This window comes from Onychostoma macrolepis, chromosome 09, assembly GCF_012432095.1.
Source record: "Onychostoma macrolepis isolate SWU-2019 chromosome 09, ASM1243209v1, whole genome shotgun sequence".
NCBI lineage: Eukaryota > Metazoa > Chordata > Actinopteri > Cypriniformes > Cyprinidae > Onychostoma > Onychostoma macrolepis.
Window position 1 is genome coordinate 35985150 of NC_081163.1, and position 18483 is coordinate 36003632.

Here is an 18483-nt window from a genome sequence, read left to right on the forward strand (position 1 = left end):
CTGAAGTTTGAGCTGGTCACATACTGTTTGACAGAACTTAGCCAAGTGTATGTTAGTCAGTGAATTATTAATTAGTCAATGTGGGATTGCAGCTACTGTAGCTTTACCCATAATGCTAGGGGTGCTCAATAAGAGTGAAACAAATTCAAGTTACCATGTCTAACCGTGACAGCAAGCACCCCCCACTGCCACATCCACATATACATCACCTGCGGCCGCTCAGAGAGTGAGGTAACACGTTTATTAAGAATGTGATCCGCTCATGAGTCAGTGAGGGATAATCCTGTTAGTGGCAAGTGCTCTCAGCTTCTCACTCATTGCTTCCCTGAAGTACTACAGCCCTGGAGGAGCACAGGCTGCTGTCAATTGTTGGCTTTGACTCTGGGGAGCGTATGAGAGACAGGACAAATACAGAGTGTGTAAATCAAAATATTAAAGCATTACATTCCCTTAAAACAGCAGCCGCCCAAGCTCCAGGTGAAGTCCTTTCTGTATACGGTGTATTATTTACGTTATAATAAAATTTCACGCTTTTTACATGTTGACCCACTTTCCTGCACTTTTCCTCATTTCCATATCTGAGACTCACACACCTTACTGTTTTTGCTTTGCCGCCATAATTAAAAATACAGTAACATTTTAGAATACTGTTTGCTCATTAATAAATAACTACACAAGAGTAAGACAATATTATCACTAGGGATGCACCGATATGAACATTTTGGGCCGATATGATAACCGATAATTCTTTATACATGAAAGCCGATAAACGATATATTGGCCGATAAATCAAAATCCAATTTTTTTATATAATTTTTGAGAGCCTGATTACAAAAAAGTCTCACCATTAAAACACTTCAACATAAATCAAACATAAAGCAGCCTTACAAATAAATAAAACAATGCTTAAATAATGCAAACAAGTCACTGGACAACATTACTTAACATTACATTACATTACAAAACACTGCAAAAAAAAAATAAAAAAATTCATGTGCCATGGATAAATTAAACGGCCTTAATAAATTAATTAGCCTCTGCACTGACAATTAAATGATTTTAATTAAACTATATTATTGATGGAAATTATAAGAAAAATAAAAGTGGTGGTTATTATTCATATATCATTGATTTTGAAAAAGTAGTATGTTAAATTAATACCACTGTTTCAAATAGCAGCATGCAGTTTTAGCGCTGCTGAAGAGCTGAATGAACTGAACTGAAGCGCTTATTATTTATACAACATAAACATAATATTATAACTTATATATGCACAAAAAGACGCAAATGCACAAGTGAACTCGAACTAAGTTGTGCTAACCAGAATGTGTAACTTCTGTTGTGGATGCGCTCTTCCCGTAACAACGTGCTGAAACACGACAAATTAAACCAAAGAATTCACAACGTTTTATAATAATGGTGTTATCATTATAATATTATATGACAGTCCTAATCATATAGTTATTAATGTTGTGCGTTGCTGTTTGAGCTGCATGCACTGAGCTAAAGCGATCTATTAACGCTCTATTAGCTTAACCAAATGAATTCTATAGGCCTGGGAGATAAATCATATATGCATAAAATAAACACAATATTACAACCCACAATTGCACAAAAGGCTGCAAATGCACAAGCAAACTTATAGCTCTGTTGTGGATGCGCTCTTCCTGTATCAACGCGCTAAAACACAGGCGCACAAAGATTCCATTCATTATTTTACAGTAATGTTCTCATTATGACAGACTTGCCCTGCACATGTTGCACTTCACTATATTTTCCTTTTCGAAGTGATTAATATTTCAAGCAATTAAAAACCATCATGGCGAACAGTACGCACCTGAAGTGCCTCTGCAGGAAATAATGCATTATTTATTGGCTATAATTGTAGGGTTTGATACATAAATATCATTTTAATTTAGCTCAAAGGGAATCATTTATGATTTTATAGGTAATTTGAACAGAATCACTGTTCTGCGGCTGATCACTGAGTCGGCAGCGATTCACTGAACGAGCCGTATAACATCAACTCTGCACTGGATATTAAAATCCAAAATATAGTGAAAACACTATTAATAAGCACAGTAACAAGATCGGCAGATTAAGACATTAACTTGTAAGCACAAAACACAAGATACTTCTCTTTTAAATATAAATACGACTTTATTTATATAAACCTAAGACATAAACTAATCTAACATGAACACACGCATTCACACATTCACACGTTGCAGAAAGAGAGAAAGGATGAGTTTAGAGAATGAGAATGTGAAATCCCAAGTTTATAGCAATATGTGCTATTGCATAGACCTGAACAAACCATCAATCACTTAATTAACCCTCGCATTGAGTTTCGCAATGAGGCTAAATTTTATATTAAATGCACCAGTTCAGTTAGAATCTGGAGTTGTTTTACTTGCGTTGCCTTGTGTTACAGGAATTTCCTTCTGTCGTCGTCATTGCAGGAAAGGGGTTTTCCCGAGTTGGTGATTGGCTGGAAGTTCAGTAGTCTTTGAAGTGATGTCTTGGGAAGCCAATGGTTGGGCGTTGGCTGAGGATGGTCTTGGAGTCCGTTGCTGGTTGAAGTTTGAAGCGGGTGCAGTCGGAGCTGGACTTTGCGGCAAACTTAACTTTTGAACACGATACTCAACGGAAAGAAAAGAAACTAAAGTAAAAGAATAAAATGAGTAACGAGACTAGGTGGTTTTTCCTCTCATCGTGGTGTTAAGTAGCAACTGGCCTGTAGGCCAGAGCACGCTCAAAGAGCGCTAAAACAGCGTCAAAACGCGGTGTCGAGAAGAAGGGGAGATTTGATGGTGTCCTGAGGTTTTAAACTCGGCTTCTGGACACATCCCATCTGGTGTCTTGACCAATTAGATAGGCTATTATCTTAGCTAGGGTTGTTCCTTCCATCATAAATCAGCATGTTATCAGTCACATGGTCTGAATTTTACACACTCTTGCAAAGTATAATTTCGGATGTGATTTCTATAACCAGAATATGATACATTTGACAAAGAATCAGTTGGAAGAAACGTTTCAAGCTAGAATTGTCAAGCTCATACATACCAAACACGAATAAACCTTAAAGTCATTCAATAGTTATTAAAAAGACACATAATATGTGCTTAAAACATGATAATCTAATGTGTGGGTTACATACATAATATAGTGTTACGCCTAGAAATGTCCTTTTAGGATGATTTTACGTGCATATGAAAAAGAAAGTCTCTGTATAGTTCTGTGGAGACCAAAAGACATGTTCTTTGGACAAAGGAATTTCAGTCTCAGCCTTTGTCTTGTATGTGTGGGGGAAAAGTCAATCTAAAGAAGCTTGTGATTTCTCTTGTGGAACACATGTGATGGCCATCTCTTTGACCATTAATCTTGACTATTTACCCCAAATTTGACGATCTCCTTCCTGCGTTGGACTTATCAATAAATGTTCTTTTGTCTTAATGTTGCGAGCTGTTCTGGAAGAGGCTTGTTGGTTAGGCTTGCTCCAGAGGTTGGAGATAGGCATCTTTACGACGTTGTCATGTTCTCCTGGAATTTCGGCTCCTCATGTTTCGATGTCCTGATCGAATCTTAGTTTTGTCTGACTCGTTCTGATGCTACATAATATATCGGCCAAATTTTCTTATCGGTTCTATAACGATAACAGTAAAATTTACATTTATCGGCCGATACCGATATGGTGGCCGATATATCGTGCATCCCTAATTAGCACTCTAGTAACTAACAAGAAACAACTGCTTAGTCGAATGTGGTAGTTTATTCTAGTCACTATTAGCTAATAATCAGTAACTACTGTTTTTTCATACCTCCCCAAAAACTACTAAGACCTACTGTATACAGGTGCATAATAAATATGAATAATACATATTGTATAATTAACTCTAATTACTCAAGTATTACCGGATTATTCAGAGGGAATTACTAATTATTTGGATCAGTATTCTAAAGTGAAGATCATGATGGATCACTAGATGAAGATTACTCCCTAGTAATGACTTTTGAGGGTTTTGTAAAGTATTGGATAGTAGTTATTCAGGTGTTACTACATCCTTCTAAAGGAATTACTAATTTTTTTGGATCAGTATTTTAAAGTGAAGATCATGATCACTCCCTAAAAAGGTTTTTGTGGTTAGTAATACATTTTGCTAGATTTGGTAACACTTAAATCATTACAAGTGGGTCACCGTGATCTTTACTTTAACATACTGATCCAAATAATTAGTTTCTTCAGAAGGATGTAGTAACACTTGAGTCATTACTATCCAAAACTTTACATATATCAAAAAAAGCTTACAATGATGTCAGTCAAAATAAGGGAGTTATGATGATTTTCTCACTGATCCAAATAATTAGTAGTTCCTTTAGAAGGATTTGGCAATACTTGAGTCATTACTAGTAGGTTACCATGATCTTCATTTTAAAATTGATTATTCATTATGCATAATTCACATTAATAATGAACCTGTACAGTAGTTCTTAGGCGTTCTCCAGGATATATGAAAGAAAAAAAATAGTATTGATTAGCTAATAGTGAACTACCAGTTTCAATTGAGCACTATTACTTACTAAACCATTAATCAGAGTTTCTCGTTAGGTAATAGTAGTTTCTACAATGTTAATATTGCATTAGTCATTTGTTCCTGTGTAGTTATTCATTAATGTTGGAACAGTATTCTAAAGTGTTACCAAAAATACACATCATATAAGCTACATATCATGTGCACGTTTGAATGGGATTTTTATAGCATGTTTGTACATTCTTAAATAAAGATTAGGATTAGAATTATATTTATAATTATATTAAATACTAAGTCAACCCTGTGTTGGAAGTTTCCCGAGGCTCTCTGGTTGATGAAACTTCACTTCCTCTTGAGCTGAGAAAAGAGGTTTATATGGAGACAGACAAAAATGAAAGATGCAAAAGCTGCTTCATCATTTTTCATTTTTATTGACAGAACCAGGAAATTAGAATATGCTCCAAAAATATGAAATAAACAGATGATTGTGTTTTCAGACAGCTGTAGTCGCTTCAATATTTGCCTCAGCAAAGACTAGTGACTATTGGTAATTCCTTTAGCCTTATGAAACTAGTTTGGCATGCATTAAGACATTTGACTTCAGAAATTATAGTAGTATTATGGAATTCATTAAGACTCTTAGCAAAAGCGATCAGTAGATTTATTATAAGCACATTATCTTATTCACATTCATTCAGAATTACCCAGTCCCAGAAGAGCAAGTAAATACAGCTCAGCTTATTAGTTTGCTGTTGTGACAACATTTAATGTAGAAACATTACTTCAGTTCGTGCCAGCAGTTTAAAATGAACCACAAACAACATTACAGAAGAACTGATAAACATGTAGTGATTGAACATCGTTCAGCATGCAGAGTATAAGAAGCATCTGCTTACCCAGGTATGCTAGCAAGTCCAAAACCAATGGCTTATCTCTTCATATACCTTTGTGTGAGTGTGTGAAAGATTGCCAGCCATAATAACAGCCTCACTTAAACTGCTAAGTCTTTTGATGTGTCAAAGATTGATCAGTGTCTGAAAATATTAGCATTTTTGGCCATGGCTAGCAGGGGTAGCCTAACTTACAGAGATAGTTCACCCAAAATGAAAATTCTGTCATTATTTTGAACACAAAAGAAGATATTTTGAAGTTTGCTGGTAACCAAACTGTTACTAGTAGCCTCTATTATTATTATCAATGGCTATACCCTTATAAACCATCAACGGGAGACCAGCTAACCACTTACTGTAGGCTGCCTTAAGTCGTTTTTTTTTTTTTCCCCCAGCAGAGAGAGGCTAATTAAACTATAACACATGAAAGGGTTTTCTGTGTTTGGTCTTTAATACATGTAATACTTTTCTTCAGCTGCTCACTTTGGCCTCCTCTGGTGAAAATCACAGGGTTAGCAGTGTACCTGTGAAGGGGAGCTGAAGCAGCATTTGCTTAATGACAGCAATTTTGCTAAAGAAAGGCATTTCTTTCTCAATAACACCACTAATTAGGATCTGCGAGAATGTAAATCAATTCAAATCCACCATTTCAAGCATTTATTTTTCTTTTCAATTGTGAACTCAGAAGGGTTTGTGTGGATATGCTTCATATCTTCACGTGTACTTGAAGCTCAGGTTAGTGGAGACCACTGTGATGCACAGAAATCAATACAATGTTAACAAATCTAAATGATCTCGCTTCTCTCTAATGAAACCCTTCATTTACATAACACTTAACACCACAGTAGCTAACTGGAGACTGGATTTAATGGGGAGGTTAATAATGAAACCCTTCGGCACCATCTAAAACACGTCAAGCAGCAAAACGAGATGGTAGGAGCATTCCCTCAGTAAACAATAACAACTAAACTAAACACTTGCTCTGAGGCAAATGAATAAGACAGTAATGCTCACCTGAAATGCTTCAGATTTCATATTGCCTGGAACTAGAGCTCATTAATGCGGTGCTGGGCCCCCGTAGAAAACCACACATTTTAAAGCTCATCTATTATGGATGGCTGTAGATTGTGGCGAGAGTTTAGTGTTCAACAACCGAGCAAAACCAGAGAACATGAAGACAGCAGTAGCTTGAGGTTTCTGTGATGTTTAGCAGTGACTAGCATAGCTGACAACATGTGAGACATGTTTATTCATATGTTAGATACAGCTCTGAATTTGAATGATCACCGCATACTGTTATTTAGCGTGAGTTAAACTGTATACACTAGAGTTCAATCATTTGGGGTCAGTAAGATTTCAAAAGATGTCTCTTTTGTTTGACTGATAATACAGTAAAAGAATATATTGTGAAATAATGTTACAATATAAAATCATTTGAGTTTATTTCCTTGATGGCAAAGCTGAATTTTCAGCATCATTACTCCAGTCTTCAGTGTCACATGATCCTTCAGAAATCATTCTAATATACTGATTTGCTGCTCAAGAAACATTTTATTATTATTATTATTATTATTAATGTTGAAAACAGTTGTGCTCCTTAATATTTTTGTGGAACTTGTTCAAAAGAACAGCATTTACATAAATGTTTTAAAGCAATTTAAGTTACTGCCACTTTTGATAAAGCATCCATGCTAAATACAAATATCTATCTATCTATCTATCTATCTATCTATCTATCTATCTATCTATCTATCTATCTATCTATCTATCTATCTATCTATCTATCTATCTATCTATATATATATATATATATTTTTTAGAAAAAACCCAACATTTTGAATGGTAATGTAAAAAGAAATAATGGTAACAAAAAATAAAAAAATAAAAAAAATAATAATAATAATAATAATAATAATAATAAATATATATATATATATATACACACACATATATATGCATGTATATACACATACACATATATACATATATTTATTTATATTATGCGATAATGGCAGGCAGATGCAGATTGTGCATTACCCTGTACATATGCTGCTTGCAAAGTGTCTATTTCTTCAGGATACAAAACAACTTTTAAAGTTGCTCATAGTGTTCTGACTTTGGTGGGAAAAAAAGAAAAACAAATATTGTCAATAGATGATTAAAATCGCTGTCAAAAAATATAATTACAGAAGCATGTCTGCAGAACTCTACTGGTGTCTATTGAGCTGAGCTTTTTTTCACAATCCATACAGTCTTTATGAGAAAAACACACTCTCCTGCATCAGACAACTCGACCTTGCATCTGAAGTGGACAAAATAACTACTTGAATCACCCTGCTGTAAACATGAACACACACTCTTCACATTTTATTCTTTCGGTGGTGTTTCCCCGAGGCATCTGTCTGCTTTCTTTTATCCATTTGTATTCGCTCTTCTTTAATCCGTCTTCCTGATTTCTGAGGCGGTCTGTCAGAAACATGACCTCGGCTCTGGATGTTATTGAAGAGTGCATCCCAAAGCCCAGAACCATGTTTCACTGCAATCCTACAGAGACGTGGTGTCTGTTCTCCTCTCCAACACTTTTTTGTTATATTACAAATGACACAAAAGGTACACACCTGTGGCACAGGTTTGCTTTCATCAGAAAGTAATTCCCGTTCCATTCAGGGCTTTCATAGGTCCTGTGACACAAAGCACAGGCGGTGGTGTCAGCAAATTGATTCGACACCGTTCAGACAGGTAATGTAATGAAGGGTAGCGGGGAGACTGTATTTACAAATTCTCCGAGCAGTTTCTCCCGCAGACCCAGAAATGGGAAACACAATCCCACATACATCATGGAGTGAGAGAAGTATTAATATTCATGAGCAGAATGGAGTTTTAGCCGTCGAGTCAGGATGAGTTATGATAGGTGTGATGTGATTTGGTCCTGGCCCCTGGTGGTCATGCCATGCTCGGTTAGCAGACAGGACAGAAACAGCGGACAGGACCATCTATCCTGTATGACAACCTCTTGCTACTCACATCAGGCCATCACAAACACACACACACACACACATTATCATTCATACACACCACTGCTTCACAAATTGAGCAAAATATGTTTAAAAAACACCCACCCCAAACGATGCAAATTAAAATAATGAGTCGCAGAGCTCACATGACCGCATGCACGATTTAGCTTAAAGACCCCGTGAAATTAAAATGAGAGGTTTGTGGCTTTCGCTTCATGAGTATTTGCTTTGATGTCATCTAAATGCTAAACGTTGACAGAACATTCACATTTAGCAGATATAGGCTGCACTACGTACAAAAAAAAACAAAAAAACAATGTAATGGCTATTTGCATTACATACGATTTTTGGGGTTAAAATGAACAAAAAGAGCTTGTCTTCTTGCCTTATCGAGATACACAACGCCAAGCTCATAATGATTTTTAATTTGAGCCATCAGGTCGGATGTTGCTGGAAAAGACGTCTTTTATAGCATTATTTATTTTAATCAACTGTATCACAGTTTCCACAAAAAACATTAAGCAGCACAACTGTTTTAAACATTAATAATAATAAATAAAGACCAGTACAAACCATCATATTCATCCATGCTGAACAGTTACTTGCAGTTTTACGCCTAATTCACTAGATGACCAAATCTTGCCTACTGTGCCTTTAAGATTAAAGTCTTACTCAGATATATGTCCTGTTCGAATGCTCTCTAGAATTACTATATTTCCCCCAAAAATCTGACTAACTAGCAAGTTGCTACTATTTTCTTCACGTTTTTTTTTTTTTTTTAATAGGATGCCACGTCACTTTTTGTACCTTGTTGTACATGTGGCAATGTTCTAGAACAGTGTTATGTAAATACAAGTTACTTATTTATTAATCATAGCTGCTTATCAATCAATTTCAGTAGGTTTTCAAATCTTTAAAGTCTTTTCTCATTTTAATTTGCTTCATTAGGGGTGGCTGGATGCTTAAAATCTATTTTTTATAAGAAACTTTTGTTTCTGACAACATTTGATCAATTAGTTAGTATATTTTTTTTTTCTCAGCCTGTTAAAACAAATGGTTCCATAAGAAGCCTATTCATGAAATATTGTGTGTCATCAAGCAGCACGCAGACTCAACCAGAGCAAAACAAGCGAAGTTTCACAAAAGTAAATTATTTCATTGTGTTTGGGGCAAATATATGCACTCCTTGAATGCCGAATTTGGGGGCTGTAGTTAACTGCTGTAATTTGAAAATACAGAACATCACAAAATTAGGTAAACAAAGCACGAAAGGATGTCTTCATGCAGACAGATGCTCAGACTGGCCACTGTCCACCATTAAATCAGGTTTGTGAGCAGCTGGAAGGGACAGCAGCTCTCAATGTGAGTCCTCCGCCTGCTCTGGAGGTTAACAAGCTCTGGCCTGCTATAATAACTCATCCAGCCCACAATCCAAAGCGTTTGACTTCACCAGACCAGATAAGACACTGCAAGATATGTCAGATTCCAGTCTCACCTTCTTAAAAGACAGTACTTTTCACTCCCTTCAAAGCCCTGGAGGTCAAGGAAAGAATCAAAAACTCTTGTTATTCATTAAGGTGAAAGGTACAGAAACCTTATTCTTTAGCTGAATGTAACTACTAGCTGTAATTGTAAACTCAGAAGCTTATCTTAATGGGATAGTTCAACCAAAAATCCAAATTAATTCAAATACAAACCTGTAAGACATCCATTCTTCTGTGGAACATAAAGTTTTTGTTGATACAATGGCAGTAAATGGTGTCCAATGTTGGTGGATTTGACAATTACAGATTTGAAAAGGATGAGAAAATATTTAAACTATGCCTTTAACTGCTACAACTCTTAAAATTTGCAAACTGGTCCAATATAAACCGATACATTATTATATAAACACAATCTAAAGTGTGGTGCACTGAATGTTTTATTGCAATCAACTGACAATAGCAAAGTGCCTTTTCATAATAGCAATTGCTACAATTTAATAAAATAAGTATAGATATAAAAAACACAACAAAAATTAAACAGAGTACAACAAAAACACATAAGCATTAAAAAAAAAAAAAAAAAAACCTATGGCAACTTCTTTTTTTAAATATTCAGTGCACTATTTTGGTTATTTAAAAAAAAAAAAAAAAAAAGAACAAAAATCACCACTTGAAAAAGCAGCACTGGCTGAACTGAACACACATCAACACAATATTTTTTGTCATTTGTTTTTCTGCAGCTATACTGCCAGTACACAGCCATGACATGCAGCCCTCGGAATGCATTTACAACATTGTGAGAACATTATGATTCAGCTGGGCATGTTGAACTACAAAAACACTATTTAGAGTTCTGAATAAGTCTGTACAGATTGAACGACAGCAGAACTGCAATATCACATCTCCTACTTGAGGAAGGTCAACCTATTGATCTGTATTACATTTGAGAGTCGCTGTGTTAAAATGACTGAACAGGTGCTTTGAATCAGCGAGGCCTTCCTCAGAGTGGAGATGGTGAGGATGCCATTGATCTGATCACGACACACAACTTTCAGACATTCAGAAAATGTCCCCCTTACTCATCATCATGCACTGTACAGTTCAACGAAATTTAGTAGATAAAGAGCGCTAGATCACTGTGTCATGAAGATTCTCAGACTGCTTCTGAATTACTTCCCATAATCCTTTAGGCCACTGCACGCAAGTATAGCCAAGTTATATTTGCCTCAATGTTCTCTGCCATTTCTGCCACATTCTGTCTATTCAGATTTATGAAGTTCACATATTCTATCTAGGAGTTTTATGATTCAATAAATAAGACGATCACAAGCTTTGAATGGATCTAAATTTCATTTACAGAAAAGCCGCGATGTTGACTGTTGAGATCATATGAGGGCGGCAGGGACCCAGATGATACTCTGCGGAGTCTATAAGTGAGACACATCCAGTTTGGTGTCAGACCGCAGGTCGCCGTTACTAGATAACACGTTATGTTTCATAGTCCGTGTTGACATGAAAGGAAAATTAACATAAAAATCATCCACGCTACAGCTAAGCTCTAAATGCTTTTCAGTATAGAGGTTGAATCTTTCTTGAATGAAACCGGACTCGTGTGGATTGCAGAGCAGATGTGAGGATCATAGCATCTTCAATGGTAAAATATGGCAGTGTTTTCAAAGTGTTCATGGAGACCGACGGAAATTTCAATGCTATATTCATCCTCAGAGATATAATCACACTAGTAGGTCTTCACAGGTTACAGGTTATGACACTGCGCAATATAAGTTTTCACGATTTTTTCAGCGGTAACACAAAGAGCGGGCACCATATTTCAAACACAAACCAATAAAGAGAAGAACAACAACACTTGATGTGACTTAGAATATAGATAAAACAAAATGTCAAATCCCTTCATAACTCATATACGCAGAAGTCTGCCCATATCTGCTTTCCTTCTGGATCGTCACGGGGCACGTATGATGATAAAAAGATCTTGGCACTGAGAATGTCCCTCGAGTCTATAGTGTCCTGTCTGCCGTCTCCCACAAGACAACGTTTTTTTACGAGAAATTCAAAAACTCCGGAGAGAGAAGCCCTTCACGCCCACTTTCGTTTCCATTTAACCTTGCATTATGAAAATACGAGGACGATGAGGCCAGCGCTCACCAAATGTGGGGTCAGTTGTGCATATACACACAAACAAGCACACACTCACATACACAAGGGTGTTTTTAGAGATAAATGGATCTTCTTAACATCGTAAAGGTCAAGAAGACCTTGAAACGGGCAATTTGGAGCATGTAGAAACATCTGAGCACCAGCGATGAGGAAACATGCCAGTGTTGGAAGCTCACTGTCTTTTCCAGCATCACGCTACACAGATCTAATCCTATTCAGTGTCTTTGAATTTGTGGCTTTTGAAGTTGCATTGGTCTTTGGCAGTGAGGATGAGCTGGGGTTCATGTATATCCTTGAGTCTGTGGGCAATGAGGGCTCTCCATAGTCTATATCCATTTAAACAGAGGCAGTTCTCAGGTCAGTTCTGTGGCACGTGCACACAAACAAAATCGATATACATCCATTGTCAGCTTTCCGAATTTTTCTGAGAAAAGATTGTCCTTTTCTTCCTTCATCCATACACCATTGTCTCATAGTCCAGCAATGACCTTCCAGGCTTCTAAAGCAAAAATCAGCACAGACAAAATAACAAATAATATGCAATGGTTTCCACCAGACTTCATAGACGGGAGTAAAAAAGAAAAAAATAAACTGTTTTTTCCGATCCCGGAGAGGTGTCAGTCGGGTAAAATACATCAAGGCTCACGGATACTGCCACCTCAAAGAAAGGTTCTCGCACAAGAGCATGAATGAAAAGTAAAATTATACTTGAGAAAAAAAAAAAAAAAAGATCAGGAAAAAGAAAGCAAAGCGAATGTCTAGGCATCGGTGCCGGCAGCCACCGTAGTCATGGCAACTTCAACTGAGGAAGGTCTTAGTCAGTCATATGGACGCATTGACAGGCCAGGCTAGAAGCCCAGATTACTTTCTGGTGGCCTCATCACGGACGAGGAGGAGAAGAAAAACAGAGAGCGAGTCAGAGAGAGAGTGTAGATGAGCGAGACAGGGTCACGTTCGTGTCACTGTTACTCCACAGAGCCGGGGTGAAGGCTGAGGGCTGGGGGGTCCAGACAGGTTGGGGAATAGCTGAGATGAGGCTCTTTGATCCACAAGAGCGGAGCTCCGTTCTTGCCCTCCTGGTTCTTGCTGGAGCTGCGGGTCTTGTAGCGCACCAGCAGGACCGCGATGAGGAGGATGCCGAAGATAGGGAAGGGGTAGAAGAAGACGAAGTAGAAGAGGGAGTCGTTTGAACAAACCACTGACTGTAGGGTAGAGACTGGAGGGGGGCAGAAAGAGTTAGAACAATTTAATATGGAAGTTACAAAAGAGATGTCCTGACCAGTGTTTGGGAAGGTTACAGGTTACAGATTACAAGTTACCCTATTCAAAATGCAATAAGAAGTGTAACTATTTCAATTACTTTATTAAAGTAATTAATTCTTTTTCCAAATTACTAATATTAATATTTTCAACTGTTTTTCATTTTCAAATTTCATTCCACATTTACATGGATTACAGTTACTTTTTGGTAATTAAATTACGTAATGCCGTTACATGTAACTAGTTACTCCCCAACACTGGTCCTAACCAACATAATAAAATGACAAAACAAAACTGTTAATGTGACTCCAAATAGTACACTAACTAAATACTCTGTACTATACACAGCATACTTCCTATAATTTATTCATTCATTTAAAAGTAGATAAATGTTTCAAGCAGTAGTACACTATGTTGTTGTCACATCTGTCTGTCTGTCTATCTATCTATATGTCTGTCTGTCTGTCTGTCTGTCTGTCTATCTATCTATCTATCTATCTGACTGTCTGTCTGTCAGTCTATCTATATGTCTGTCTGTCAGTCTGTCTATCTATCTGACTGTCTGTCTGTCTGTCTGTCTGTCTGTCTACCTATCTGACTGTCTGTCTATATGTCTGTCTGTCTGCCTGTCTGTCTGTCTGTCTGTCTGTCTGTCTGTCTGTCTGTCTGTCTGTCTGTCTGTCTATCTATCTATCTATCTATCTATATGTCTGTCTGTCTGTCTATCTGACTGACTGACTGACTGTCTGTCTGTCTGTCTGTCTGTCTGTCTGTCTGTCTGTCTGTCTATCTATCTATCTATCTATCTATCTATCTATCTATCTATCTATCTATCTATCCATCTGTTTGTCTGTCTATCTATCTATATGTCTGTCTGTCTATCTATATGTCTGTCTGTCTGTCTATCTATCTATCTATATGTCTGTCTGTCTGTCTATCTGACTGACTGACTGACTGTCTGTCTGTCTGTCTATCTATATGTCTGTCTGTCAGTCTGTCTATCTATCTGACTGTCTGTCTACCTATCTGACTGTCTGTCTATATGTCTGTCTGTCTGTCTGTCTGTCTGTCTATCTATCTATATGTCTGTCTGTCTGCCTGTCTGTCTGTCTGTCTGTCTGTCTGTCTATCTATCTATCTATCTATCTATCTATCTACATGTCTGTCTGTCTGTCTGTCTGTCTGTCTGTCTGTCTATCTATCTATCTATCTATCTATCTATCCATCTGTTTGTCTGTCTATCTATCTATATGTCTGTCTGTCTGTCTGTCTGTCTGTCTGTCTGTCTGTCTGTCTGTCTATCTGTCTGTCTGTCTGTCTGTCTGTCTGTCTGTCTGTCTATCTATCTATCTATCTATCTATCTATCTATATGTCTGTCTGTCTGTCTATCTATCTATCTGTCTAGATGTTTGTGTGTCTGTCTGTCTGTCAATCAATCAATCTATCTATATGTCTGTCTGTCTATATATATATATATCTGTCTGTCTGTCTGTTTGTGTGTAAAAACATGAAAAAATTGCAGGTAAGAAAACAATACATGTAGGTGGTTGTGCAGAAACTTGAAAAAAAAAAAGAGAGAATTTATGTGCCCATTTTTACTGTGCCCATTTCTACAAAGACAGAAAATGTAGGGGGAAAATGTAGAAAATTTGCTTCAGTTTCACATTAAGTATGGGCAGATAAATTACTTGTTGCATTGTGTCTGGTTAGGACACAGTGTAAACGCACAAGAAAATATTAACAACCACATGTTAGAATGTGGTTAGAGGTTATAAAGTGCAAAAGCTCACCCTGCTCCATAACATTAACAATGGTGACTCCAGAGTTGTTGGTGGCCAGGCGGTACCAGGCATTGCGTGGGTTCAGCAGCCACTCCTCCACATGGCAGTAGTAATTGCCGGCATCTCTGGACCGAGCTTTCTGGATGGTCAGACTGTACAGGTCAGAGGTGGTGCGTTCAAACTGCAGGCGGGAGTTTGGACCGGGCTCCTCCGTAGGGCTGCAGTTCCCATTACCAAACACTGCATCATGACCGATGGAAAAGACGCACTCTTGTTCCTCCTCCTCCTCCTCCTGTCCCAAACGGTACACATACCAGGATACAGAGAAGCGGGAATCTTTAGAGGACTGAGACAGAATGCTGCAGCCCAGCCGGATTGCTCCATCTTCAGGTACTGTGATATTAGATTCTGCCTCCTCCACCTGCAACTTCACCACTGCAATAAAACCGATAGTAAAAATCATTAACTGCATGACAACATTTCTAATCTTCTTCAAAGATTGGGGTAGCTCAAACTCATTGTGACATTTATATAGAGCCAAATATTCTAGTTTAATTAAAGAAATTATTCACTCAAAAACAGAAAATTATATCACTCTGAAAACAGTATGAGTATCTTTTGTTGAACACACAAGAAGACATTTGCAATAGAATCAACAGCGATTCATAATGCAACAAAAGATTTCCATTTCAAATAAATGCTGTTCTTTTGAATGTTCTATTCATCAAAGAATCCTGAAAAAAATGTATCATGGGTTCCACAAAAATATTAAGCAGCACAACTGTTTTTTCAACATTTATAATAAGAATAAATGTTTTTATCAGATAAAAGACAGTCAACATGAGGGTGAGCACATAATGACAGAACTACACCTAAAAAGTACAAAAATTATTTACATGTTCCAACACACCCTAAAATTAACTCTATTCTCTATCAAAATTCTGCACGGCATCAAGCATCCAGGGATGTGGAACTAGCAGTTCAGTATGTCACTCTCAAATGAAGGTGAGGATCAACACATTTTGTGTGAGAAGTCACAAGCTCCTTCAACGGGGTCTTGAGCTGAGATCAGCTAAAAATAAGATTGCATTTTCCGGCACACTTTAAGGGGCTCCTCTTATCTTCTGCTCATGTAAAAGCAGTGCAATTTAACTTTGAAGATGGCAGATTACGAGGTGCTGAACCTTTCATCAACTATCTATTTGTATATACATTTATATAGATGCTATTTCAAGCAATCATGCGGCGGAGAGGTGATCTGACACTCTCACTTGCATCTCCAGGAAAAATAAGCCTGGAATTTAAGTGCATATTTAGATATATTATGCACTGTGCATATACAGTACATATACGAGAGGTAAAAACAGATAAAGGTATAAAATACAGAATTCATGACTAAAGCAGTGCTGAGAAGAAGATTAGATACTGTATGCTAAGGGAAATGCATTCACGCTGAAGAACAGAAAATGCATGACAACTATGCAAAACAAGGGCTTCCATAATGATCGGCATGTCAATGTGAATGTTAGATTTGCATTATTCATTTATAATAATAATTTATCACTTTTTGAAGTTATCTGACCAGCAAAAAGCACCCAAACACACTTTTCTTGACCTTGATTTGTTTCAGAGGAGCAGATGTCTTGGCCACCTGTGCTCCTAAAGCTACTCGCTCAACGGACCTGAGGACAAACAACACAACAAAACGTGTCTGTGTAACAGCGGTAAGTCGATGACCCATGTGTAGAGCAGTAATATTGAAGAGTGTGTTGTGGGGGTGGGATCTGTCAAAGCTTTGATTCAATGCTGTCAAAAGAGTCCAGATGGCATCAGACTAACGCAAACCTTTTCTGAAATAGTCACCTGAACCACACTAGACCTGCCTACATAAGCGAGGTCATGATGTTACAGGAAAAAAATGGACATTATCTGCAAAAGGGGGGCAGATAGATGAATAGCTAATAGCAGGGTCTCCACGGGGGTGACTAGAGGAGCAGCAGCTGTGTGACACTCATGAGTAAAGCCTCTGGGCTCCAGCAGTCGTGATTGTGTCCGATGTGAGGTTCTGACTCCCCCTCGTCGCCTGAACTGAGCGCGCTAAAGTCTGTGGCCCATGTGTGGGGGCTCCCCGAGGGGCTGATATGCTGCACGTTTGCGTTTGAGGAGTTACACATACAAAGCCCCTGTCTCTCTTTATGTCTTCCTCTCATAAATGCACACATGCTGATGAATGATTCAGCTCGGACAGACATGAGCTCAGGATGGCTGCGCTCCACGGTGGTCTCAGGGGGAGAATGTTTTCATGCTGCTCTTTCCGATCCTCTCATGCCAGATGGCCTGGTAAGCCCATGGGACTGTTACACACACCGACAACTGAATCTCAAAGGCTTCGGAGTCTGCTATAGGAATAAAGGCCAACATGGCTAGTTGGGTGCCATTGTAGATACTGTCCAGCACTTTCCATGAACAAGATACCAAAAAGGACCAGAGAATTCTTCCGAATAAACCTTTAGAAAATGTTGATCGTTAATCTCAGGAGGGCCTGAGATGTTTTCTTTTGTTTATGATATTTGAGGAATTTCTGCAACCCTGTTACCAAAATAAATATACAGCTCTGGGAAAAAAAAATGAAAGTGACTACTGCAAGATTATCATTTTCTCTGGTTTTACTATTTATTGGTACAATTAACAATTTTGTTTTATAACTACTGACAAAATTTCTCCCAAATAAACATTTAGAGCATTCATTTGCAGAAAATGACAACTGGTCAAAATGCAGTGTTTTGGAGTTGGTCTCTTAACTTTTAGCTCCAGAGCTATAGTTTAAAAACACTAATCTGTGTATTTTTCTGATTTTCAAAAAACCCCAAAAAACATTAAACTAAAAATTTTAAAAAGAAAAAAATTGCAAAACACCAAATGCGTAACATACATATTATTCAAAAGATATTTTAATGTTTTTGAAAAAAAGTATTTTATGCACACCAAAGCTGCATTTATTTGTAAGAGGAACAGTAGGCTAATAATGTGAAATGTCTTTACAATTTCAAGTTTACAGTTTCAGCTGCACTTCTTAATATTTAATGTCTTTTCCAGGATTCTTTGATGATTAGGAAGTAAAAAACAGCATCTTTTTTTAAATAGATTTTTTTTTGTAACATTATAAATGTCTTTACGTCACATTTGATCAATTTAATACTGTACATCCTTGCTTAATAAAAGTATTAATTTCTTTAAAAAAAATGAAGTAAAAAGTTTGAAAACTAAATGTGGGACATATTTAAATAAATATACATTTAAATACAAATATGACCCTGGAGCACAAAACCAGTCTTAAGTCGCT

General features: G+C 37.3%; 1 protein-coding gene across 3 annotated transcripts in view; it reads right to left on the reverse strand.

The window, feature by feature from the left end:
• Positions 1-7435: 7435 nt before the first annotated feature.
• igsf3 (immunoglobulin superfamily, member 3) overlaps positions 7436-18483 on the reverse strand; it is a 171090-nt gene continuing 160042 nt past the window's right edge. The window contains exons 8-10 of one of the 3 annotated variants that reach the window (XR_009272768.1): positions 15150-15575; positions 10134-13314; positions 7438-9969 (exon numbers count right to left, since the gene is read on the reverse strand). Coding sequence is in view for 2 of the 3 variants with exons in the window: in XM_058786544.1 (XP_058642527.1) it covers positions 13064-13314; positions 15150-15575 (677 nt within the window). In the remaining variant the exon portion in view is untranslated. Of the gene's footprint in view, positions 13315-15149; positions 15576-18483 lie in introns of all 3 variants that reach the window. The other 2 variants (XM_058786544.1, XM_058786543.1) reach the window with 2 other exon arrangements.